Here is a 27,828-nt window from a genome sequence, read left to right on the forward strand (position 1 = left end):
GGGAGGACCATGACCGTGGACCGTGACTATTAGCCAGATATAAAATGGATTTAACTGTGTTCTTGGTGCTTATCTCGTGACAATAAGTTAACATTTATATAGCACTTCTTTTGTCTTCTGGGCTGGAGCGATAGCACAGCGGTAGGGCGTTCGCCTTACAAGCAGCCAACATGGCCGACCCGAGTTCGATTCCTCCGCCCCTCTCGGAGAGCCCGGCAAGCTACCGAGAGTATTCGATATGCCAAACACAGTAACAACAAAGTCTCCAATGGAGACATTACTGGGCCCGCTCGAGCAAATCGACGATTAATGGGAGGGCCTTTACCTTTACCTTTTACCTATCTTTTGTCTAGTCATTTGGCTTAAGTGTATAAATTAAAATAAGGAGAATGAACATTCCCATTTCACAGAGAGAAACATAGAGACAGAGATAGAGACAAAAAGCAACAGAGAACAACAGAGAGAGAGATAGAGAGACAGAGAGATACTGGATAACTTTCTCAAGCTCATAAAGCTAGTAATTAGTAAAGTTAGGACATTAGGCTGGGTCTGCATCTATATCCTTAAACCCTATGCCACGCTGATGGTTAAAAGTAATAGATTTTAGTTGGTTGACCACCTGTTTTTTGGTCAACCTGCCTGTTATCCTCTGCTCAGTTAGTGGAAAACTTATTTGTTTGTTTTTCAGCTTCCCAATAGAATAAGATTCCCTCCGTACAAAGGTTGTATTGAACTAGATGACCTAAATGAAAATGTGATCAGTTTGTACAATTTCAAATCAGCGTTCAATCTCAACACAACTGAAGTGGAGCCCTGTAGACGGTAAATAAAACCTGAAAACAAGTGTTTCTGTCACTGATTTTGGTGACCTGCATGTATATTACATATAATAAGTTGGTTAGATGTTGATGCTTTTTTGCTGCTTTGGAGGGCAGGTTCTTAAATTATGCTTGGGCACAACTATATTAGTTCTCTTAATTATAATCCTGGCAATCATTTCCTCATTTGTATAAAATGTGTTTTTTTTTAAAAAAAATCAAATTCTTGGTTTAAAAATCATTAGTAAGTTTTTTGGTGCCTTCTACTGTAAAACTATTTGCTCAGTATAAGGTAATGATTTATTTAGATCCCAAATTAGACATTAACTATAAATTTCAAAAAAGCAGTGGTCTATGAGTACCTGGTTTTCTAGGAACTTGAATATTTGAGCTTCCTGAAAACTACTGTTTCAAAATCCTGACCTTCTCTATAGTTAAAAAGTTTTGGAATATTCCAATATAGGACAGAACATAAAATTTTTCTTTAAATTAGTAATTTATCTTTACAGAGGCCTTCTGAGCATTAGTTGGGGGATGTAGGGCCACTCCTGGTTATTCCTGGCCGAGGGCAGCAGTTTGACATACAGACCCAGGGAAGAACCACGGTATAGGCCTTGTGGTGCCGTGGATGACCCAGGCTGCTCCTGCTGTGCTCAGGGGACATCAGGCGCCAAAGGTGTCTCATGAGATCATGATCTCAGAGATCATTAGGACTATATCCAGAAAAACTCAGGGGCTGTGTGCTGTGGCAGATTGAACCCTTGTACTATTTCCCTGGTCCCAAATTATTTTTTTTTCCCTTTATTTTATTTTATTTTTTTTAAAGTTGTAGATTTACAATTTTTTGTGCTTTGGTTTCAATTATACAATGATCAGATACCCATCCCTCCACCAGTGCCCATTTTCCACCACCATGGATAATATCCCTCCCACCCCCATCCCCCCATCCCCCCTGTCTCTGTGGCAGGGCAATCCCCTGTGTTCTCTCTCTCCTTTTGGGTGTTGTGGTCTGCAAAAGAGGCATTGAGTGGCAAACATGTTCAGTCCATAGTCTACTTTCGACATGCATCTCCCCTCCTGGGAGGATCCTCCAAACATCCTTTATTTGGTGCTCCCTTCTCTATCTGAACAGCCCTTTCCTCTAGGATACCCGGCTGGCCTCTAAGTTATGGAGTAATCCTCCTGGTGCTGATATCAGCTATTCTTGGGTATTAATCTCATACTTTGTTACTTTATATCCCCCAGATGAATGCAATCTTTCTATGTCTATCCCTCTCTTTCTGACTCATTTCGCTTAGCATGATACTTTCCATATTGTACCACTTGTATGTAAATTTCATGACTTCATCTTTTCTAAGAGCTACATAGTACTCCATTGTGTAGATGTACCAAAGTTTCTTTAACCAGTCATCTGTTCTTGGGCATTCAGGTTTCTTCCAGTTTCTGGCTAAGTCCCAAATTATTAATTTAATATCACTTGAGATCTTCAGGTTTTAGTTCTTAGATTCCTAAATAAACATTCCATAGTGTCTTGAATATTGTCTTTTTCTTTTCCTCCTCCTCCCCTTCTTCCTCCCCTTCCTCCTCTTCCTCCTCCTCCTCCTCCTTCTCTTCTTCTTCTTCTCCTCCTCCTTCTCCTTCTCCTTCTCCTTCTCCTTCTCCTCCTTCTCCTTCTCCTTCTCCTTCTCCTCCTCCTCCTCCTCCTCCTCCTCCTCCTCCTCCTCCTCCTCCTCCTCCTCCTTCTTCTTCTTCTTCTTCTTCTTCTTCTTCTTCTTCTTCTTCTTCTTCTTCTTCTTCTTCTTCTTCTTCTTCTTCTTTGTCTTCTTTGTCTTCTTCATCATCTTCTTCTCCTTCTTCTCCTCCTCCTTGTCCTCCACCTCCTCCTTCTCCTTCTCCTTCTTCATTCCCCCTCCTCCTTCTCCTGCTTCTGTACTAAGCATTTATATTTAAGATAAAGGTTACAGGAACACCACTAAATCAGTCCTATTTAAAAAAGAGATTGACACTCTTTTATCTAGAGATAATCTATTGAAACACCTGAAACTTTATAAGGAGGAACTCAAGTCAAATAAAAAGCATTTCCTTCTAAAGTGGGTGAATTATTCATGAATAGGGAGGAAACAGCTGGTACCTTGGAGATGGCCTGGCTTGTCTTGTCTTTTCTTGTCCTTTTAGTCATGTGAACTCAATCAACACTCCTATGTTTGGCATTGTTTCTGTGCATCTTCCCCAAGTCCAGCGAGTCTCCTTGAATTCTCTTCCAATTCTTTAAGCAAACAATCTGCCCTGAGATTTTATTTCAGCTGCTGAATTTAATGAGACCAGATCACTCAATAAGGGGGCAAATGGCCTGCTGATTTTTTTCTTTTTTTATTCTTCCTGCTGTAGAGTGCAGTCACCTCTTTCATTGAAATAATCTTTCCATAGGTTCTTCACTGACTACTCAATCAAGAGAATGGAAAAGGGGGAAGAGAACTTTTTTACTAACTCACTGATATTGGCTATAATAATGTCTACTCAACTAGAGACATAGTATGGTTAAAATAGCTTGGAGTGAGCAAGGAGGTAGTCTAATGTAGTAGTGGTGGACTTGCCACAGGATGTTATAGTTTTTTCTATTTGTAGCTTCCATCTTGAAGAAAAATTAGCCATTTTTGCGCTTTCATAGAACAGACTATGTGATTTCACAGTTTTTGTGACTGACTTTGTATAGCACAATGCTTTGCATTCTAGTATGGATCTGGCCTTTAGATATTTTAGACATTTAGAAGTTACTTTGCAAGAAGACTTTGCCACATGGTGCTACTCTTTGAAATACTGGGATCCTCTATGGAGCCAGAAGCAACCTGGAGATTTGCTTAAAGAATATTGTCTTTTTCTTTTTTGAAGTGCCAGTGATCAAACCCAAGGCCTCACACATATACACCATGTGTTCAGCCGTGAGTTCTACCACGGAGCCACATCCCTGACTTCTTGAATAATTATCTTTTTAGAATTGAAGTTTGATTATCATAGAGTAAAGGAGTCTTTCCAAGCAAAATAGCTAGCTGTTTTGACATGTTTAATATGTTTCCTCCTCTTTAATAAAATCATGACAACTGTACTGTATATGTAGCATATGATTTTTTTCTGATTTCACATAGAATCTCATGTTAATTAACTGTCATTCACGTGGCAGTTCTTTGCTGCAATGTTCTAACTTACAGTGATTGATCTTAACAGGAGAAAGGAAGAGTCAGACAAAAATTATTTTGAAGGTACAGGTTATGCTCGAGTTCCAACTCAACCAAATGCTCCTTTCCCAACCTTCGGACAGACAATTCAAACCACCGTGGACAGAGGGTTGCTGTTCTTTGCAGAGAACCAGGTAATCTATAAGAAGCATCCAAATGTCCACTCAGTTGAGTAATGTAGGGGCTTCTTGATTTAAAAAACAAAACAAACAAAAACAATTAACGAGGGTTGAAAAACGAGGTGCAGTTGTTATTTACATTCTTCCCTTGGTTCAATTTTATTTCTTTGGCCATGGGAATGAATGCTTGTTTTCATGAAAAAAGTACCCATATTTGAGAACATGCTACCTCCCACTTTTTCTCCCTGTTGTCATTGTCATGTTTTATTATTCAAAAGACTATTGATTGTCTGAAAATTTAATTGTTCTGCCCCAAAGCCCATGAATACTCCTAGAATTTCTGAGAGTTGGACTGTTTGATGCACTCTGTTTCTTGGCTCACTCTGTCCAGGCCATGTGGCATTGCATCTTTATCAATCTGACCCTTGTCTTCCCAAAACATAGAATCCTATTTTGTTTTATTTTTTTATTAGTGAATCACCGTGAGGTACAGTTATAGACTTACAAACTTTCATGCTTTTGTCGAAAGTAGACTATGGACTGAACATGTTTGCCACTCAATGCCTCTTTTGCAGACCACAACACCCAAAAGGGGAAAGAGAACACAGGAGATTGCCCTGCCACAGAGGCAGGGGGGGATGGGGGGATGGGGGTGGGGGATATTATCCATGGTGGTGGAAAATGGGCACTGGTGGAGGGATGGGTATCTGATCATTGTATAATCGAAACCCAAGCACAAAAAATTGTAAATCTACAACTGTACCTCATGGTATTTCACTAATTAAAAAAAAAACTTTCATGCTTGTGTTTCAGTCATACAATGGTCGAGTACCCATCCCTCCGCCAGTGCTCATTTTCCACCACCAATGGTCCCAGCATCCCTCCCACCACCCCCGCCCTGTCCCCTCCACCCCACCCCACTTCTGTGTCAGGGCATTACCTTTTGCTCTCTCTAACTCTCTCATGTTGTGGTTTGCAGTAGAGGTATTAAGAGGTCATCATGTTCGGTCTATAGTCTACTTTCAGCACACCCTAGCAGGCCCTCCTAGCACCCTTTACTTGGTGGTGAGCTGCCTTTCCCCCCAGCATGCAAGACCGGCTTCTAAGCACACAGAATCCTATTTCCAAGCATAGACACCCCCTATGTATATGAGCTTAGAAAACTCTGCAGTGATACTCTGCAAGGAATTATTAGTCTATCGCTGGTAGGAGGGCCTGGGGCTGACAGCATCCAAGAACAGGGGCATCTGTGGTTACTCCATAGGTAGTGCTCCAGGAGAAAGGTGGATCAGTCCATAGATTCTCAGATCTGAGGATGTGAGATTGATACAGAGCATGAGATTTTACCAGACCCTTCCACCTGCAGGGTAGAGATACTAACCTCGTTCAGTTCCCCTCTTAGGCAATAATTTATGTAGATTGAGGTCTTCCAGACTGTTCCAAGGCTGAGTCAGTTCTCATGGGTTGGAAGGGTCACAGCATGCCCGAAAAATATACAGAGCTAAGTCATACTGCACCTGTGACTTCTTCTGAGAAAGGCGACTGTTTTTCAAAAGCAGGTCTTCTTAAGACCTCAAGTTGAAGTTCTTGGGGACTAAGGGTAAGTCCTGCTAACATTAGAAGAAAACACATGAAGTTTCCTAGATAATCAGATAAGAGAAAATTCATCTAGTGTCCTGCTTAGTAAGATGGCTCTTACTCTCAGGCAGTAAAGCCGTTCCCTTGTTTTTGAATGTGATGCCCTTTCCAAGACCAAGGCATTGGACCCAGACAAGGGGTAATTTTTTTCTTTTAGATCAGTTTCTGGCAGAATTCTCAGAGATATGAGCCTTTCATAATTAGGGAATTGTTTGAGAGCAAAGCTCAATCCCTCCTTAGATGTTACTCAGCACATTTTTCCAAAGGTAAATGGCTGGTTTAAGTATGTGCCTTTCATTGGTGATTTTCAAGAACTGATTCCTAGACCAATTCCTGTCCTCAGTCATAACACGATTAAAAACCACAAGACTTTCCACTTGGGAGATACCACACATTGCCAACCCTTCAAGACTTCATATTTTGGAGGGGAAGGGAAAAATTAAAGCATTGTCCATTTAATGAGCTTACAACAATGGTAATGAGTAGTGTAGGAGAAAGTCTGAGGTGAAATGTGGATGTATAAAAAAGAAGACTGTTCATAGCAAAAAAATGAGGAGAGGGGTGGGCTTGCACCTTCCTTTTCCTAAGACCACTTTGGTTGGGAGTGGAAGTGAGTTTGAGCAAGACAGGGTGGGCATTTGGAGGGCAGTGAGTTACTGCCATGTCCTCAGCTGAAGGAGCAGTGGAAGAAATAATGGCATGACTGGAACTGGTGGGATGGAAGAGTGAAGGAAATCTCAAGAATGACAACCCATGGGGTTGTGGCTTATTTAACAAGGTGATTCAAAGTGAGGGAGTGAGAAAGGAGAGAGCAGCGGACAGGTGGAGAAAGAGGCAGGTTGGCTGGCAAGAGGAATAACACCCTGAAGTTTTATTTGAGATTCTGCATTTGAGGTACCTGTGAGCCATGCAAGCAAATTCACGGGCATTCCTGAATTGGTGCTAGTGAGTGTGATGGCGAGGAGAGAGATGATTGGGAGGAGGATTCTATGCAGGAACCCCAAGCAAGGCTCCAGACTTAAATATCAGTAGGAGCCAGACATAGGATTATGCCTGGAAGCAATTAGAGGGAAAAATCAGAGTTTAAGTAGGACTATGCGTTTCTTCACAAATAGCAGTATGCCATGCTTTTCTCTGAAAGATAGCAGTGCTATTTTTCAAATACTGATTAAAGGCTATAATGAAATAATTTATTTCGCTGTGTCAGCTACGGGACATAAAGTTTAACGTATTGTATTTAGCAATTTTACCTGTCCCAGGTGTTGAATATTTCAGCACTATAGTCCCTTTTAACTGAAGAAGTGGTCAAGGCTGAGAGTAACCCTGAGTTTCAAGACACCAGTCTTGCTTCAGTGGAGCCCTTTGCTAACTGTCGTTGTTTCTGTGCTCTAGGATCGCTTCATCTCTCTAAATATAGAAGATGGTGTTCTCGTGGTTCGGTACAAACTGAATTCAGAGTTGCCTGAAGAGAGAGGATTCAAAGACATCATAAATGATGGAAAAGATCATTCGGTATAGCCTTGCAATCTGTTTCTGACTGTTAAATGTCCTTAGTCCTTTTAAATAGTCTCCAAACACTACTACTAGGTAACAGTGAGTTGGTAACTGACAGACACATGCTTTTACACTTTGCGAATTTGGGGTCCGACAAAAGAAACCCTTCAACTCTGATCACAGAACTGAGTTACCAAGGAGGGGAACGGGGAGGATGGGAGAGGGGGCTCAGTGGAACAGTGGTGGAGGGCTAGTGGTGCTTTGGTAGTTGATGGGGTAAAATTGTTACCCTAAAGCATATAAAGCATTTAAACATTCACAATCTTGAAAATCTATGTTGCTTAGTAAAAAATAAAAGAAATGGAAAGATAATACAGCTAAGATGCTTATCTGTGTCTTACAATTTTGCATACCATTAACCTGGGTTTGATCCCCAGCACCACCCATGGTTCCCCAAGCCCCATTAGGAGTAAACCCTGGGCAGATGTGATCCAATCTTCACTAATTATTATTAATCCCCAATAATTAATCAATATTAATCTACTGATTAATAGATTAATCAATTAGATAATTTGGTCATAGAGTACATGGCATATATATGAATTATATGATGATTAATTTCAAGTGCAAACATTTGTACTAAGATGATTTACTGTATATGTGTATACATATACAGTGTATATATATGTATATATATACATATACAGTATGTATATGCATACATGCTTTGTTTTTGTTTGGGGGTCATACTTCATGGTGCTCAAAGGCTACTCCTGGGCCATAGCTTGAGGGTCTCTCCTGACAGTGCTCAGAGGATCATATGATGCTAGGGATCAAACCTGGGTCCCCTACATGCAAAGTATTTGCTCTAGCACATTGAACTATTTCTCCACCCCTGTGTTGTATTTTTATCCAAAAGAACTATGGTTCAGAGTCTTCCTGTATATAAATAAATCTGAAGGATATATAATAGCCTAGATATGTAGTATCCCAGAAGCACTGTAAACAGGAAGCTTTTCTTTCCCATGACATGCTGAGTCCTCTTTTGTTTATTTCAGATCCTCATCAAAATTGGAAAACTCCAAAAACTTATGTGGATAAATGTGAATACTAATAATGTTAAAATTGAAGCTGATATATTCGATTTCAGCACTTACTACCTGGGAGGAATTCCAATTGCTATCAGGGAAAGGTAAGAACATGTGGTGTCTAAAATAAAGAAGAAGGAGATTGCCCCTGGTAGAATTCATGATTCCAACTGATTAGTCTACATATTTTAAGGTCTGCAACAACCCCCCAAACTGTAGGAGTTTACTTTCTCAATATTAGCTGTATTAGTCAGCAGAATAAAATAGACTCTAATTCAGGATACGGGCACTGACCATTTAGAAGGAGGGAACTTCAGGCCACCCCCGTTGTCATTTGGGGAGGAAAGAAGACATGAGAAAGCTATTGGTGCTGACAGTGCTGCTATGAGCAATGGAGGCTATGACCCTGGAGTCCTATAGGAGGAGAGTGGTATAGCAGGCAGTCCCTGGCCTGGCTGGCAGCACTGGGCTCACTGCCTTCAGAAACATCTTTAGGAAGGGAAGCCATATCTGTATTCCCTGGCCTCCTTCAGGCCATCACCCAATAGGACAAGAGCACAGCTATTTCTTGGATTAATGAGTACATGAATGAATGAAGTCTGTTTGAAAGGAAGTACAGTCTCTTCTGCATGCAGAATGAAATCACCTCTTTGGCAATGTATGCAAAAATAGTTTTTACATTTGGTGGATTTGTATCTTCCAAAAAGGCTTTTAGAATGCAGATGATGTGTGGAAAGAAGACTCCCCTGTGGGTTAGTACAGCCTCATGTGGAAGCTTAAAACACTCCCAAGACATTTGATTATAATTGCTTCTATAGGAGAGCTTAGGCTAGTTAACACATTTTCTCATTTGTAATCCAGCTTAAATAAGTGCTAGGTGTGATTTTGGGTGCCATGTGAAGGTAATCTTTGTCCTGGAGTCCTTATACATGTAGACGTTGGTTCCCACCTTAATACGAAAGAACTAATCTTTGTTTTAAAGTTGACTCAGAAGACTTGGCTGCACAAAAAGCTTGGCATATTGTTGAGAGGTGAATATCTTTATTCCAAGATTATTTGAACTGGAAAAGAGTTGGCAGATTATGGCTTTTAATTTTAATGAAGACATTTCATTTTAATGAAGAAATTGGGAACCAAAGAGGTTATCTTAGTCGTGACATACATATTGATAGCAATTTGATCATGTTGTGTACTATCAATTTAGCTAGTTGTGAATGTTTAATCATACAAATTTTATTCCATTGTATGGCATTGTGTAGAGGAACTTAAGGGAATCCACATAACTGTATATCCCTGAAGTTCTCAGCAGATCATCCCACAAGAACTCACGGTATCTCATGACAGCTGGTGGTATGGCAGGAGTTTGGAGCAGTGATGAACAGGAAATATATTCTAGTGTAGAGGAAGAAGGAGCAGTGCATGAAGAATGCCAGGATGGGGGACTCAGACACTGAGGGCCCAGGGACAGAATCTGAAGCATTGGAAGGCACCAAGAAGGTGGACTCTTCCATCCTGGCCTCTGTTCTGGGACAGAGAGTCAGACTCATTCTAGTATAAACATCCTTAGCGGGGTCTTAAGTCCCTCTAGCTTCTGTCACACACCGACCATAGCTCCTGGAGCTATTATTTCCCGGCAGCATGACCTGGGGCAGGTCACCCACCCTTCGCAGCCTCCTTGTTGCACCCCTAACATGGGCAGAGCAGCTTCCTCTCTGGAAGGTGAATATGAGGCTTTAGAATGAGTAAAGGAGTAAGCACCTGATTCCATAATTGCAGCAGTACGAGCTCAACAACTATAAGCCTGAGATGGTTATTATAAGAACAAAAAAACCCTGGCACAAAATAGGTGCTCTCCATCCATTAGCACCTCTTTTTACCTGCCACTTTTTCTTCCTCCAACTTATGCTTCATGGAAAGAAGAATCAGAGGGTGGTGGTGTGCATCCCTTGGTCTTCCACCTTCTCATGCTTGTGGATCGACTCTGTTCTGAGGACTTGTGGTTGAAAATCATTGGAAACAAGTTGAAGCCCAAGAAAGAGTAGATGTCAATGATGTAAATGATAGATAGTATGTAAGCTCCATGTGGCTCGGGGACCCACAGCTCTCTCTTGGCACCTGCTTTGGATGGTCTCAGGCCACTCACCCACCTGAGACGGCCAATGCCATGGGTGGATGAAGGAGGAAATGAGGACCAAGCTGGTTGGTGATCAGTTGTTTATTCCATTCTCTCTATGTGCCTGTTCCAGTCTCACTAAGTTCCCCATTCTAATCTCACACTTCCCCTCATTCCTATCTCTTCCTGTTTCTCCTGCTCATCTCTCCAGGCTCCATCTCACAGCCTAGTCTCCTGGAGCAGCTATCTAGTCTCTCACCAACTCCCAGCATTGGGGGTAGCCACCACACCCCACCAGGTAGCACAATTAATATATGAAAGCCCTTCTTCTGCTCATGGGCAAAATACCACTTAGGGGTGTTTCCTCCTTTCCTTAGTCCAATAACTTAATTAACATCTTAATTCTACATCTTACTATTATTTTGTATGGACACAGTAAGAAATACATTAAGTTTGTAGGATGGTTCTCCTGGGGACATTTCGCTATAGATCTCAGACTACAGTGCTCAGGCCATATTAATCTTTCCTAACCCTAGCAGAGTCCTAATCCAGCTATTACTTTTTGGATCATGACAGAATTTGTCCATGACCATGCTCTTAACTTATAGTTAAGGATTATGGCACATTGGCCTGGCCCATTTTGATACCAGGGTAGCTCACAGTTTACCCTGGGTCCATCCAGTCCCTCATCGAGACCCAACTTTTGGGATGCTAGGAAGTAAGGGAAACTGAGACTTAAGTCAAGAGAACACGTGCCCAGGAGTGAATATCACTCAGAGACAATTCCCAAGTTACAAAAGCATAGCATTAACTGTCTTCCTGCATCTATGCAAAAAGGACATTGCTCTGAATTAACTATGCAAAGGACTTAAGGAGAAGAGAAAAGCAATAGTTACAAGTTAACAGAATCTGGTTAGGAGATAAAGGTGATTCACTGGTTGGGAAGCAGAGCACAAAGAAAGACGTTACAAATAAACACAAAGAAATGGGAGCACTGTGATGGGAGTAACCCAATCAACCTAAGCTCCCTGTGGACAAACTAATGTTATCCTACACTATAGGAATTATTATGACCTTTCTTCTTTTTTTTCCCCCTTTATTTTATTTTATTTTTTTTTAAAGTGATAGCACAGCGGTAGGGCGTTCGCCTTACAAGCGGCCAACATGGCCGACCCGAGTTCGATTCCTCCGCCCCTCTCGGAGAGCCCGGCAAGCTACCGAGAGTATTTGATATGCCAAACACAGTAACAACAAAGTCTCCAATGGAGACGTTACTGGGCCCGCTCGAGCAAATCGACGATCAACGGGAGGGCCTTTACCTTTACCTTTACCTTTAAAGTTGTAGATTTACAATTTTTTGTGCTTTGGTTTCAATTATACAATGATCAGATACCCATCCCTCCACCAGTGCCCATTTTCCACCACCATGGATAATATCCCTCCCACCCCCATCCCCCCATCCCCCCTGTCTCTGTGGCAGGGCAATCCCCTGTGTTCTCTCTCTCCTTTTGGGTGTTGTGGTCTGCAAAAGAGGCATTGAGTGGCAAACATGTTCAGTCCATAGTCTACTTTCGACATGCATCTCCCCTCCTGGGAGGATCCTCCAAACATCCTTTATTTGGTGCTCCCTTCTCTATCTGAACTGCCCTTTCCTCTGGGATACCCGGCTGGCCTCTAAGTTATGGAGTAATCCTCCTGGTGCTGATCTCAGCTATTCTTGGGTATTAATCTCATACTTTGTTACTTTATATCCCCCAGATGAATGCAATCTTTCTATGTCTATCCCTCTCTTTCTGACTCATTTCGCTTAGCATGATACTTTCCATACTGTACCACTTGTATGTAAATTTCATGACTTCATCTTTTCTAACAGCTACATAGTACTCCATTGTGTAGATGTACCAAAGTTTCTTTAACCAGTCATCTGTTCTTGGGCATTCAGGTTTCTTCCAGTTTCTGGCTATTGTAAAGAGTGCTGCAATGAACAAACAAGTGCAGATGTCACTTCGACTATACATTTTTGCCTCTCTGGGATATATTCCCAGGAGTGGTATTGCTGGGTCAAATGGGAGCTCAATTTCTAATTTTTTGAGAATCGTCCAGACTGTTTTCCAGAAGGGCTGAACCAGTGGACATTCCCACCAACAGTGAAGGAGTGTCCCTTTCTCGCCACATCCACGCCAGCATCGGTTGCTTTTGTTCTTTTGAATGTGGGCCAGTCTCTGAGGTGTGAGATGGTATCTCATTGTGGTTTTGATCTGCATCTCCCTGATGATTAATGATGTAGAGCATTTTCTCATGTGCTTTTTTGCCATTCGGATTTCTTCTTTGAGAAAGTTTCTGTTCATTTCATTGCCCCATTTTTGGATGGGGTTGGATGTTTTCTTCTTGTGGAGTTTAACCAGTATTTTGTATATCCTGGATATCAACCCCTTGTCAGATGTGTATTCGGTGAATATCCTTTCCCATTCTGTAGACTGTCTTTGTATTTTGGTCACTGTTTCTTTGGAGGTGCAGAAGCTTCTTAGTTTAAGATAGTCCCATTTATCTATCTCTGTTTTCACTTGCTCGGCCAGTGGCGTGGCATCTTTGAAGATACCATTAGCTTCAATGTCATGGAGGGTTTTGCCAACTTTATCTTCAATGTACCTTATGGTTTCTGGTCTGATGTTGAGGTATGACCTTTCTTCTCTCGAGAAAACAAGCCAGTTTTATGACATAGCCAAATTGTGCTGAGTACAGGTGAGGATTCTTCTTCTGTAATAAAACTTGACTAGAGGCATAGGAACTGCAGCTGAACTATTTTTAATGAATTGGACGAAAAATGAACACAGACACCTTTTCATTTAGAAAAGAGAACTGTTGCCGTAGAGATTTAGAATTTGTGTTTTTCCAAGCTCATCATTTGGTTAAGAAACAAAAATATTGAGGGTGGGGCTAGGAGGTATGGCAGAGAGATGGTTCAAGTAGTAGAGAATATACCTAGAGTATGTGAGGCCCTGAGTTCAGTTCCAACATCCTTCTGTTACTCTCCTCGTACTCCTCAGTGTAGCTCATTGGCCCCTGAATTCCACTGAACATGAGGACCTGGCTCTCCCATGAGGGACCCTGGGCACCCAGCACTGCTACTTGTGGCCCTTAGGAAAATAAAAAGGATCCACAAATATTTTCCCCAGTTATAATCAGTCCACGTGTCGTCATGTTTCATGTGACTTTAATAAAAAAGAGATCTAAAAGTCAAATCAAAGGGGAAATACAAAGGCAGTAGAAAGAGCTGCCTTTGAAGTCCTTGTTACAGTGATTCCACTAGCCTGGGGTTAGTTACTGACCCTGGAACCTCGCATGAAGTGCTTGCTCTGTGCCAGGCACCATTCAATTGTCTTACCCATATTAGCCATTGAAACTCACAAGCAGACCAATGAAACAGACTGACATAGTTTCTTTGGATAAAGGAGGAAACAGAAGCAGAAAAGTTAACTTGCATGGAAGACAACTGACCTCAGATAGACTATGGAGCCCATACTTCAGGGCAGTGAATCCCAGTGGTCACCTGTGGGCCCCAGGATATTCCAAGGGACAACAGGTGAAATTTGTGAAAGTGGTAGGGGACCATAAGGAAGGGAACATTCTGGTAGGATGTGGGACACAGGAAGGAAACAGGCCAGAAGGGGTCGGTCAAGGAAAGGTTGAGACTCACGGCTCAAAGGCCACACTTTGCTTCTCAGAAACAACTCCAAAGCATCAGGGTCATCACCACCATGCGTGGGTGCAGGCATGCATCCTGCTTCCTTGTAGCGAGTCACCACTTCCTCCTTGCCCAGGTTAGACACTTGAAAGGTGGCAGATACAGTACCTGAGACCCCCAATCCTATTTTGCATAATTCCAGCCTGGCACCAACTAAATACCAAGCTACGTTTTTCATCATTGTATAGGAACAAAAAGTTATCCTTTATTTCTTCTGAGTTTACAGTGCTTACCTTAAAAGTGCACAGAGAGAACAGGGATATTTTACGGCACACTCCTAACATGGACAGATCCCTGAGTCCAAGCCCTGGCAACAGTATGCCCCTTCCATACCAGCACCACACACACACCACACCCACTGAGACAAACCCCCAAAAAATGACAAAATTTGTTTCAGAGCATTCCTTGCCCATTTATTTCAGTTATTTATATATGTATATAATATTCATAGTAAATTAACTTATTAATATGCTTCCTACTTACCTTGACTCCAGATTGTGTGTGTTCTGTGGTTTTATACTTAGGAACACCAGCCATTCCTCTGTCAACATTGTGGAAGTTGTTTCTAAGGCTGAGAATGTAGAATAATAGGGAGGAAGTAGATTTTTCCAGAATCCCAAAAATAGCATCATGAAAAGCCTGTGAGGACAGATAACTGCAAATCCCTCCCGTGTTCCTGGGTGCAGAGTGATAGAGAGTACTGTTCCCACCCAATTCACAGGCATGCCTGACGTGGGATATCTCTTCCCTGTTTTTGTCTCTTCCAATCAGATTCAATATCTCCACACCTGCATTCCGAGGCTGCATGAAAAATCTGAAGAAAACAAGTGGTGTCGTGAGGTTGAATGATACTGTGGGCGTAACCAAAAAATGCTCGGAAGACTGGCAGGTAATATACAATTCAAAACCTTACAAAGGAAATTTCCTAGCCAGCCTGTTCTGGGTGTTCATTAATTACCATGTCGACTTTTGACTTTCCACCAAAGTGTTGCAGTGAACCACCAAATATACACTCCCTGTGTACTTGTAAGATTCCAAACCTCTTTACATTTGCTTACAAAATGTGTTGGGAAGTAGGCATAACATCTATATATACAAAAACCTCACAGGTAATTGGTAAATTATCATACAGAAAAGCAAACTCTGTTTCTTCTGAGGCTACTTTATTTTTAAAATTGAATCACCATGAGATCACTGTATCACTATATCACTGTCATCCTGTTGTTCATGGATTTGCTCGAGTGGGCGCCAGTAATGTCTCCATTCTTCCCTGCAGAGTAGCCTAATGACATACTGGGGGCTCTTTCAAGGTCAGGAGAATGAGGACCGTCATTGTTAGTGATTTGGGCATATCGGGTATGATACGGGTAGCTTGCCAAGCTCTGCTGTATGGGCGGGATACTCTAGGTAGCTTGCCAGGCTCTCTGAGAGGAGATTCTGCATCGCTCTCTTCCAGGAGCTTTGTTTTATAGTCTCTGGATCTTGGCCATTAATGGGATTACATGGCACCAGGGAAAGTTTGTGGGTGTGGCTGCCAAGCTACTGGAAAACTGGGGATATAGGTGGAAGAGGCCCAGTGATGATCCAAGCAGGCTTGGAGATCTCAGCCCTGGATCCCACATACCTGTGTTCCTCTGCCAGTTCCTTCATGCATGAGGCTCGTTCAAGCATGTGGAGAGTGGCCTTAAGTATGGCTGTGGCTGGGTTCTGGAGGTTTTGGGCTGCAGTGGCTCTGCTTGGGGTGGGGAGGGAAACTCAACCCGTCCCCCTTTGAGGGGGTCCAGGTGAAGACAGCCTGGCACGGGAGTAGGAAATTCTGCCACACCGTGAGATACAGTTACAAAGCTTTTATGATTGAGTTTCAGTCATACAATGCTCGAAAACTCATCCCTCCACCAGTGTACATTTTCCACCACCAATGTCCCCAGTATCCCTCCCTCCACCCCCACCCCATCCTACACCCTGCCTCTGTGGCAGACAATTTCCTTCTTACTCTCTTTCTACTTTGGGGCATTATGGTTTGCAATGCAGCTACTGAGAGGTCATCATGTTTGGTCCTTTGTGTACTTTCAGCACACATCTCCCATCCCAAGTGATCCCTCCAACCATCATCGACTTAGTGTTCCCTTCTCTATCCCAGCTGCCTTCTCCCCTAGCTCATGAGGCAGGCTTCCAACCATGGACCAGTCTTCCTGGCCTTTGTCTCTAAGGTCCTTGGGTGTTAGTATCATATTATGTTATTTTATATTCCACAAATGAGTGCAGTCATTCTATTTCTGTCCCTCTCTTTCTGACTTCTGAGGCTACTTGAATATGTTGAGGTGAATGGACACAGAGTAAAGTACCAGATTACAGCCATGAGGTATTATTGCAGATTATAGCCATGAGTAATGGCAGGTGTTTATTTCATGTTTGTGTTGCAGCTCGTGCGATCTGCCTCATTCTCCAGGGGAGGACAACTGAGTTTCACCAATCTGGACTACCCATTGCCCAACTACTACCAGGCCTCCTTTGGATTTCAGACCTTTCAACCCAGTGGAATTTTATTAAATCACCAGACAAGAGTATGTATGAACCATTGCATATCACCGGAAAAGGGTATTTATGAACCATTGCAATAAATGTTAAGTGTAATTTAAACTGGACTCAAAGTTTGATGTCAAAAAAGCAATAGAGATATCTCAAAGGTGAATTTATTGGGCACTTATCAGCACAAGGTAAGTAGTACTGTATATTATCCTAGTGCTGGAAAATTTTTCATTCTCCTAGGGTAGGTCCTTAAGGAAGTCATATTTAGAGAGTGCATTATAGTTTATAGAATTGAATTTGTCTATGTTTAGAGCAGCAATAACTAGTTTGACAATATTTATATCTGGCAACTGGGAGAAATTAAGTTCACTTTCTCTTTTTTTTTGTACATCAGAGCCACAAAATTCCCTTTAGTAAGGAAATATATTCACTATAACTTGAGAGCATTTGGTTAACATAGTTCTGTAAGCATAGAAGTCAAATAACGCTTGTAAGTTCTCTTGTGGAACGAATGAGGTTTTATTTAATTTATTTATTCATTTATTTGCTTTTTGGGTCACACCCGGTGATGCACAGGGGTTACTCCTGGCTCTGCGCTCAGGAATCACCCCTGGCGGTGCTCAGGGGACCATATGGGATGCTGGGAATCGAACCCGGGTCAGCTGCGTGCAAGGCAAATGCCCTACCCGCTGTGCTATTGCTCCACAAATGAGGTTTTAAAACAGATGTACTACACTATCATTCTCAAGTCTATTTCTTTATTTTTAAACATTTTTTTATTGAAAAACTATGAGATAGACCCTTACAAAGCTGTTTATGATTAGGTTTCTGTCATATAATATTCCAACACCCATCCCTCCACCAGTGTACAATTCCCAGCACAAATTTCCCTCTCATCACCCACACCTCTCTACCCCCCACCCCCCAACCTGCATCTATGGCAAATGCTTTTCTTCTTCTTCTTTCTCTCTCTTCCTCTTTCACTCTCTCTATCTCCTCTTGGGCATTGTGATTTTCACTGTTGATACTGAAAGATTATTAGATAATGAACGGATATCAATATCGCTTTACCTACTTTCAACACTCAGTTCTTGTCTAGCTTGATCATTCCCTGCTATTATTGTCATACTGGTCTCTTCTCTATCCTATCTATCCTCCATCCCACTCACACTTGTGGTTGATTCCAACCATTGAGCAGTCCTCCTAGCCTCTATTTTCCCTGGCCATGGATATTAGTCTTCCACTATGTATTTTTATATACTACAAATGAATGCAGTCATTCTGTATCTGTCCCTCTCCTTCTGTCAAGTCTATTCCTTTAGGACTGTCTGCACTAGAAGCATCTCCTGTCTGCTGAACCGAGAAAAGCAGCTGCCTCTGCAGTTGTGTTGCATGAGAGCACCTCTCCTTTCTAGATGTGACTGCTCATTGGCTGTTCATGCTCTTTTCTTTAAAAATTAAGCCTGAGGAAGCACATGTCAACATTTCATTTATGAGAGTGACTCTTCTGTCAAAGCAGACTGTGTTGACCTAACTCATTTGACACTCAACACTGTTTCCTCTACCAAGTATAAAGAGACACTTGGTACAAAATGGTCAAAAGCAGACAAAAGAATTGGCTGCGCAAAAGATGCCATCAACTCCAGACAATGGTGAGCCCTTGAGGAGTTGAACATTTCCCTCAACTCCTCTGTGAGCTAGCTGAGTTATACATTCCAATGAGCATTCTCCTGTCTGGGTGACAATACTGCCAAATGGAAAAAATAAGTTGAAGTAAAATAAAATAGTCTACAGTCAAGAATTCAAATGGCCAAAAGGTACATGAAAGTGCTCTTCATCACAAATCATCAGGGAGATGATTTTGATCTCAAAATAACAATGGGATATTATCTCATACCACAGAGACTGGCACATAGCCAAAAGTACAAAAGCAACCAGTGTTGGTGCGGATGTGAGGAGAAAGGGATTCTCCTTTATTGTTTGTAGGAATGCTGACTCATCCAGCCTTTTTGGAAAACAATATGGACATTTTTTAAAAAAACTAGAAACTGAGTTCCCATTTGACCCAGCAATACCACTTCTGGGAATATACCCTGGGGACCAAAAAACACACAGCAGAAATGCCATCTGCACTCCTATATTTATTGCAGCAGTATAATCTGTTTTATATAATTTACCAAGAAATTAAATTATTCATGTATTTGGACCCATAAAATGCTTTTGACAAGTTCATCAGTGCTAAAGTAATTTACCACAGATATTCATGTTCATAAACATGGAATCAAAATATTCAAACTCATGGGACCCGAGAAGATAGTACAGCAGGAGGGTGCTTGCCTTGCATGCGGTTGACCAGAGTTCCTCCCTCCCATATGGTCCCATGAGCACTGTCAGGCGTAATTCTTAAGTGCAGAGCTAGGAGTAATTCCTAAGCATCTCTGGGTATGGTCTCAAGGCAGAAATAAGATATGCAAATACAATCTTTTGATCAAAAGTGCAAGAAAACATGAGAGAAAGGAAATGCATTTTGATTATAAAGTTATAATTGACTCATGAACTGTAGACATGAATTTCTTGCATTGACGGGTCTCTCATTTGCTTATTTCAGTCGAGTAGTCTGCAGGTCACCTTGGAAGATGGTCATATTGAGCTGAGCACCAGGGACAGCAGCAGCCCACTTCTCAAATCTCCACAGACCTACATGGACGGGTTATTGCACTATGTGACTGTGATTAGCGACAACTCTGGGTGAGCAGGCTGGCTCTTTGTTTAATGACATTTTTCTCAAGTCTTTTGAAAAAAATGTTTGGTTTTGGTGCTGACGCTATTTTACAAGTCTTGGCCTTCTTCCTGTTTCCCTTTTAAGTTCTGAATGAAAATATAATGGTGTGTACAGTGGATAGATGACTAAATTTAAGTAAATTTAAAATATTTGTAGTTATCACTACACAGTAATGAGAAGGAAAGAGCCACATGATTAAAACAATGTAGACAAACCTCACTACACAATGCTGAGTGAAATAAGCATCCCATTGGCAAAGCCTTCAGGGACTGACCATATTACAGCAGGAAGGGTGCTTGCCTTGCCCAGACCCAACCAAAGTTTGAGCCTCCGCTTTAAAGATGGTCCCCTAAGCCATTCCAGGAGTGACCCTTGAGTACAAAGCCATGAGTAAGCCCTGAGTACTGCAAAAATGTGCCCTCTCCCCAACACCCACCCCCCACACACACACACTCACACACATTAAAAAAAAAAGGACTTAAGTGAGTCCAGAGAAATAATACAGAGATTCAAGCATGTGCTTTGCATATGCCCAATCCTGGTCCAATCCCTGGTACTACATATAGACCCCTAAGCCCCACCGGGAGTGATCCTTGAGCACAAAGCCAGGAGTAAGCCCTGAACACCATCAAGGGTGGTCCAAAAACCAAATAGAAACACACCCAAAGAAAGGGCTTCAGTTCTTCTGATTTCATTTACACAAAGCTCAAAAGCTTGGCAAATGAGCCTGTTCTTCAGAATTTAGTCAAGTGGAGGGGAAAGAAGAGGTGGATTCAGTGGAGCCACTCCAGAAAGGGGAGGAAGCTAAATGTGGTGAGAGAACCCAGGAAATAGCTCCTGGGATGCCAGCAGGCTCTGCTTCTTTCAGTGATGCAGTTTTTTTAGGTGTGAGTCTAGTTACACTGCACAAACCACAGAGCCACATACTTAGAGTATTCTGAGTTAAAATATTGCATGGGGAGCCAAGGGGAAAAGCTCAACTGCCAGGGGTGTGTGCAGAAGACCCCAGTCCAAAGGTTGCACTTCCCGTCAGTGCTGTGCACTATGGATCTGGAGACCCCTGAGCAGCACTGGGTGACCCTGATGGGTCCCATCACCACAGGACCTCACTCACACACCCCCATGCCCAGTTGTCTGACTACTCAGATCCTTCAAGTCCTTCTTGGGAGCAATCCCCTGCCTGCCTGAAAAAAGAAGAAAACATAAAAGAAAGGAAATGTGCTTTAAAAGTTAGCCTGTGTGTCAGGCTGTGTAGTTCAGAGGCACTGAGTCTGAAGAGAGTAGAGGCTGGCCACAGGGGAAGCCCCTCTGACCCACAGTTCTCACAGCCATGTCGTTTCCCTCCTCTTCCAGGCTCAGGCTTCTCATTGACGACCAGGCCCTGAGAAGCAGCCAAAGGCTGCAGGGCTTCTCCAACTCCCTGCAGTCTCTGCGTCTGGGTGGGAGTCATTTTGAGGGGTGCATCAGCAACGTCTTGGTCCAGAGGTACGTGTCCTTTCTGGGTATGGGGGGGAGGTGGGCATCTGTCCAGACAGAGGGTGTTGCACTGGTCAGGTTCATGGAGGATGACTTGACCTCTGGGCTTCAGGGCGGGAGGGCGCCCACACCACCTATGTACCCAGCATCCTCTCTGACGTGACAGTCATTAACTACCACCACCCAGAACATGTATGCCCTGCTGCCCTAGTGGCAAGAGGGCTGATGAAACCAGTTTTCAGACACTGGCTCTGGCGTCGTGTCTCCTCCTAATCAAGCTGTGCCATGGTATTGCAAGGACTCTCCCCAGTTTTGAAGACCAAGGATGTGCATGGAGAGATGCAGGGCCAGGCAATGGTAGAACCCAGCCAACATGATTTTTCTGGAGGAAACTGAGTCTAGGGCTGTCTTGCCAATGCTTTGATGCTCTTTCCTACGAGCTCATAGATAAAACCCTCCCCAAAGTAGAGCAAGGTCCCCACCTGGCTGTGAGCCTCGGTCAGCCTGAGTGGCCATCCAGACTCAGCAACAGTTGTGAGATAAAGCAGCCTTGTAAGATTTTTCTACTCAGATGAGTAAGAAAAATCAACTCAGTCAGCATCATCATAGATCACTCAGTGCCCATGTCTTTCCTCTCTGCCTATACCATTTCTGTGTATCCCTCTGACACCCATTCCGAAGAAAGCATGGTAGTATTTGGGTTCAGTCACAGTCCTGATTATTTGGGTGTGCTTGGTGCTGGTGTTTTATGGAATGCTGCTCTAGTGCTGGGGCTTTAGGGATGTTGATAAAAAAATATATATGCTATTCATAAAATATGCTAGTTGGCAGTGAGCTCCTCCTCCTCTAGATAGAGTGCTGGGTGGGAGATGGAAACCTTCCCAGAGAGCAGGACTCAAAACGGGCATCTTTAAAACTCTTCATCTTCCTCTGTAGTCTGCTGACACAGAGGACAGCACTGACACAAAGTGACAGCTTCTCCTTTCCTGCTTTCTGCCCAGGTTGTCACAGAGTCCCACTGTTTTAGATTTTGTCAGTAAATCTACCAAGAGAGAGGTGTCACTGGGAGGCTGTGATTTAAACAAACCACCTTTCCTGATGCTGCTCAAAGGTTCCACAAAGTTTACCAAGGCCAAGACATTCAACAGAGATCAGGTAAGTATAGAAACCTCACTCTGGGATTTGCTCCTCCACGGGAGACTGCCTGGGAGAAAACCCGCCTAGAGGGAGTTAAATCCAGGGGCAGGAGGAGGGAGGCTGGTACGTGCAGTCCCATGATAGTCTGCGCCCCTGTGACATGGAGTTGCTAGGTCAGCAGCAGTTGGAGCGCTCTGAAATGTCAAAGCCGTTCTCTTTCTAACTTTTGATTCTGTATCTTACTGAAAGCTTGGTCATTTTTGCAGCCAGGGAACAAGTAGAATTTAACTTATAATTCTCATATCTGTAGTTGTCTTCTTATCTAATAATTCAGCCTTGGGTACAGTGGTTGACCCCAGAATGGGGTGTGAGAGGGCCTTCCCCTCCGCCTTGCCTCTTCTGATCATCATCCCCATTGATCTTGACCTCGGTGGCACACAAGGAACTCCTAGAGAGCTTTAAACTTTGATTTCAGGTTGCTTCTCACCAATTAAGTCAGATGCTCTGAAATAGGTGGGTCCAGAGAGCTGTGGTTTATATGGTCTCCAGGGGATTCTAAAGCACCCAAGAGGGGTTGACAGCAGATGCAGCTCCTTATTGGGGGGAGTGGAAGCATCTTCACAAATTGAACACAGAGTTCAGACTGAAGGAACCTGTGAGTAAAAGTCATGGTTGAGGATGAAGGTGATTGCTCTGCTTGCTCTACCTGAGTCAGCAGAGTGACCTCCTTTGCCTGAGGTCACAGTGAATGTGATTCATGGATGTGCTGGTATCGGACTAAGTTCTTTAAGTGGTTGTCTTACTAAGTCCACAGTAACCTTGTGAGATAAGTACTGTTACTCATCACATCTTACAGAGCAGGTGGTCTGGAGCTCAGAAAGGTCAGTGCTGTGTCCAGACTCCAACAACTGGGAGTTGGAGTGTAAACTGGACCAGCATCCAGGTGCTCTTCTTAATACCCCATATTCCTTGGCTGCTCTCTTCCATGCAAGTCTCTAAGTTCAACAGAATCACATGAATTAATTCTACCTCCCAAAGCCCAGTAGTAGGGCAGGGCACAAAACTCTTGGTATGTACAGAGAGTGGGAGTCAGGCTTACTGAGCTTGTCTTCGGCTTCAGGACTTAACAAGGTGTCCCCCCTCAATGATTTAACCCCTTGAACAATGATTTATCTCTCTCCATGCACCTGTTTTCTGCAAAATAAATGGAGCAAGATCCCAGCAAGAGCTCCTGGTGGTGGTGTGAGGGTGAAAGGAGAGAATAAGCACAGATCTTAGGAAAGTGCCCAGCACCCAGAAAGCAAGCAGCAACTTTAAGCACTTATTATTCACCCAGCTAGGCTCATGCTTGCTGCAGGGGGTGCTACAGATATTGCCCGCCTGAGAGCCACTGCTTTTATTCTGGAGGAGATGATGGCTGATGGGGTGGGAAGAACAGCTGGGCGGAGATGGGAGATAGTTCCCTCTGCGCAGCAGAAGCCTATCCTAGGCAGGATGTAGATGCGCCTTGGACCTTGCAGATGCAAGACGCTGTATTTCCTCTTTGATCTGCACACGTCTTCATTCTCTTTCTTTCAGTCCTCATCACACCCATCTGAGAGCAGGATAAAATGCAGCACAGGTCAGGAAATGGAGCCTCAGTGAGGTCAAAGACCACCTGCTAAGGGGCACCTGTCAGTCACTGCTAGCATCAGAATTGAGACTGGGGGCGGGAAGGATGTGCTCCTAGAACCAGGCCTTTGGAAGCCTGGAAAGCTTGGGGAGTGGGGAAAGGGGGTAGAGAGAGGAGATTGGGGTGGGTAAGGGGGGAATCATGCCCTGAAGTCAGCCCTGACAAGCCTCTATGTCCTGGTAGGGGGTTGCCCCTCTGCTACTGTCAACATGAAGTTACTGGAAGGACTCCTTAAAGCTGCATCAATATTACTCAATGCAGGGGAGGGCGATCCCCAAGTGCTAAAATTTCAGAGCAAAGATGTGGCTCCGAAAATGAGCACTTGTCTTGCATGTATGAAGCTCCAGACTTGGCCCTGGAACTGCCCCTAGTTGCTTAGAGTGCTGGGAGACCCCTGAATTGGCAGAATGGTTCGATTTAGTGGAGTTGTGGTAATGAGAGGGCAACATGGCAGGGGCTGCATGGGTGGAGGCGCAAGCTCAGGGCTCCACACACAGGGGTGAAGGGAAGGAGCAAGCTGATGTGAGAGAGATAGGGGAGGCCATGCGAGAGGTAGGGGAGGCCTTGTCTGCAATAAGCAAGACCTGGGTCTGGGTACTAGGACAGAAGGATCTGGAAGAAGGTGCAGGAAGATCTGACGATGAAAAGAGCCCATGAAAACTTCATCTCGCTCTTCCCACTCTTAAAACACACACAGGAGAATTTTTCAGTGAGGGTGGGAATCACAGGCAAGAAGCTCCAGAGGCTTCGGGTTTGGGTGAGATTTTTAGCAGCTCACTAAGCTTTCTGAACAATTGCACTCAACCATCTGCCAGCCCAGAATGTTTTCAGTCCCAGGCTGAGCCCCGGGTTCAGTCAGCAGTTACGAATCAAACCCAGTCTTGAAGGACTGTGAATTTGTTAGGAAGTCTGTCCCTCCAAGCTCCAGAAAAATGGAACTGCAGTACAATTAAGTTGCATAATGCCTAACATGAGAAAGGGAGAGAGAGAGAGAGAGAGAGAGAGAGAGAGAGAGAGAGAGAGAGAGAGAGAGAGAGATGCCTACCACAGAAGGAGGCTGGGGTGGGGGGTGGCTTGAAGGGATGGGAGGGAAACTGTTGCTGGATCACTGCACTGATGGAGAAATACAATCATGAACAATTTTGTGGTGCTCTATCTCACGGTGATTCAATTAAAAAAGGAAAAAAAAAGAAAACTGCAAACTGCTTGAAGAGTCCAAGCCCCTGTCCCGCATGTATGTAGTAACAGATGCTTCTGGGCTGGCGGGGCTTGAGGTCTGGCCCATCTGCTGGTTCTGGAACACCCACCCCTGCCTGGCATTGTGCAGACTGCAGTCCCAGCTCTGCTGCTTTCTCTCTTGAAGGAAAGGCCTCCCCAAGGCTGCAGCTCTGGAGGCTCATAGGCTGGGTCAAGGCGAGCAGCCCAGAGCAGAATGAATCCATGCCCTTAACTCTGGTGAAAAGAGACCCCTGCAGAGTTCGGTGCCCATGGAGGAGATTTAGCACATCATCAAAATCTGGGGTCTGCAGGAAAGAAAAAGAAGGCAAGCGCTAGGGAGACTCATGTTCCCCTCGCACCCTGCCCTTTTCCTGTTCATGCTCTGCACTGATTGTGGGTGGAGCTTGTTGAGAAGCCCAGCCGACTTCTACAAGGTGCTAGCAATAGAGACACTCTGTGTGCACGTCCCACACCTTCTCTTTCCCACCATCTTCCATTCAGTCCCCCATGGCAGAAGGCCAGCGAGTGACCCCTGGGGACATGTGAGTTGGGCCTCTGTATTGCTCCATCTGGCCGTGCAGGCCTGGGTGCCCCTGGCTTTGGGCTGGTTCTCTCGGGAAAGAAAGTGGCTCTGTGTCAGGGGGGAAGCAGCATGCATCCTCCCCAAGGATGAAGCCCTCACTACTGGCTTCATCCCTTTGGAGGGAAAGTGAAGAGCAAGCCGGGCACTTAGCCAGGGCTGCCTCCTGCCTTCCCCTGACAATTGGCTGTCCTGATTTCGCTTCTCTCCCCTCTCACAGCTGTTACAGGATATGCCAGCGGCCACCCCAAGGAGAAGAGCAGCGATGAGGAGAGAAGCTCAGACCTGCCCATCGTCTCCTGGGGCACTCAGATTTGGGGACAGCCCTACCAGTCACATGCGATTCACACTGCCCCCGGAGCTGCAGAACCCCAGGTAGGACTGCATCTCCCTGCCTGGCGCCAGCTCCCAGCCCTGCTCTGCAATACCTCGTGGGTACGGCATGCCACCCGTTCCCTCCTGCCATAGCTCCCCCACCCTTGTGAAGAGAGGTACAGGGCAGCGCTGCAAATACCATCCCCCTCAATGGTCAGCTCTGCTCCAGCTAAGAATGGATGGAGTTCTGAAAACAAGGCTGATTGGTCTCTCCAATGCTACTCCTGTTTCTATGATCAATCACCTCTCTCCTCTTGTGCCCTATACTTTAAAGAAATCATTGGTTAGGAAGATTCTGCACTGGATAGATCATTTTTATTTTATTTTGTGTTTTGTTTTGAGCCATACCCAGTGGTGCTCAGGGCTTACTTGTGGCTCTGTGACCACCATTGGAGGGGCTTGGAGGACCATCTGGGCTACCAGAGATCAAATCCAAGTTGATCACATGCAAGGCAAGTGCCCTGCCTGCTGTACTATAGCTCTGCCACTCGATAGATCATTTAGGGGGAAATCATTCTTTTAGGCAGACTGCATACTGCTTAGGTCATCTCTGAGAATCCACTTGGACTTTGTGTGCCAACAAATAGCATCTCTTGGAGGGGCTAGGGGTGGGGGGGTCGATAGCCGAGTTCTGAGCTTCCAGGTGTTTTGAAGGAGTCATAAATTTAAAGGTGCCCATGTTTTCTTTCAGCATGTCCTGCAGAGGTGACACTGCGCAGGGGTCCAAATGACCTGACTTGAAGGCCTGTGTTCAAGTCCTCTGGGAGACAGCTGTCAGGATAAGAGTGGTGCACAAGAAAAAGGTCTTAGAGTAGGGGGCATCTAGCTGGGAGAGGTTTGAGAAAAAAAGGGGGAGGGAAAGGAGGGTGAGTAGAGCCTCAGCGAGACCCCAAGGGAGGCAGACTACAGGGACCTTCCCCCCAGCAACCACCACCAGGAAAGTTTCATGTTGGGTATAACAGGTGAGACCGAGGGCTGGAAGCTGCAGCATGCAGAGTAGGTGCAAGGATGTGGCAGGGGGGCCTCAGGGTCCACTGGACCAATGAAGCAAGTTCTCTTTTACTGGGGATCCCCGAGGGATGCGCAGGAGTCTGCTGATTCTTAGCCATCCTGGCCTGAGATGAAGCGTCAGGCCTGAGGATGTGGCAATGGTCACTGCTCGGGTCCTGCAGGGTTGCAGGCCATACCCAGCATGACTCTGAGTCGCTCCCAGCTGTGCGCTGGGGAATCGCTCCTGGGTGCAGCTTGCAGAGCGTATGCTGCAGCTCTCTCCCAAATCTGAACAGTAAACAGTATGGATCCTTTCCTGGGATTTTGTAGCTCGAGAATTTTATTTTACTTTAATTGGGGAGAGGGAGGGTAGCTACACCCGGCAGTACTGAGGGCTTGCCACTGACTCTGCCCAGGGATCACTCTAGCAGTGCTCAGGGAACATTATATGGACATTATATGGTGCTGAGTCAGCCATGGGAAAGGAAAGCGCCTTAATGCTGAACTATGTCTCTAACTCTGAAAAGTACAGTGTTTAAAGGGAAAGTAAAACTACCCAATCATTAATAAGTATAATTGTTTTATATATATATATATATATATATATATATATATATATATATAAAGAATACTTTGGCACTGTAGCACTGTCCTCCCATTGTTCATCAATTTGCTCGAGTGGGCACCAGTAATGTCTCACAACTTGTTGTTTTTGGCATATCAAATACGTCACGGGGAGCTTGCCAGGCTTTGCCATGTGAGCTGGATACTCTCAGTAGCTTGCTAAGCTCTCCAAGAGGGGTGGAGGAATAGAACCCGGG

General features: G+C 44.2%; 1 protein-coding gene across 1 annotated transcript in view; it reads left to right on the forward strand.

The window, feature by feature from the left end:
- Positions 1-27,828, forward strand: part of LAMA3 (laminin subunit alpha 3) — a 270,464-nt gene that overhangs the window by 227,909 nt on the left and 14,727 nt on the right. Inside the window, exons 59-68 of the mRNA XM_056138444.1 lie at positions 689-822; positions 4,041-4,185; positions 7,201-7,320; positions 8,361-8,494; positions 15,020-15,137; positions 16,672-16,812; positions 19,386-19,525; positions 20,913-21,044; positions 22,037-22,190; positions 25,863-26,017. Of these exons, the coding sequence (XP_055994419.1) occupies positions 689-822; positions 4,041-4,185; positions 7,201-7,320; positions 8,361-8,494; positions 15,020-15,137; positions 16,672-16,812; positions 19,386-19,525; positions 20,913-21,044; positions 22,037-22,190; positions 25,863-26,017 (1,373 nt within the window). The remainder of the gene's footprint in view (positions 1-688; positions 823-4,040; positions 4,186-7,200; positions 7,321-8,360; positions 8,495-15,019; positions 15,138-16,671; positions 16,813-19,385; positions 19,526-20,912; positions 21,045-22,036; positions 22,191-25,862; positions 26,018-27,828) is intronic.

Source organism: Sorex fumeus, unplaced genomic scaffold, assembly GCF_029834395.1.
Source record: "Sorex fumeus unplaced genomic scaffold, SorFum_2.1 ptg000128l, whole genome shotgun sequence".
NCBI classification, from domain to species: domain Eukaryota; kingdom Metazoa; phylum Chordata; class Mammalia; order Eulipotyphla; family Soricidae; genus Sorex; species Sorex fumeus.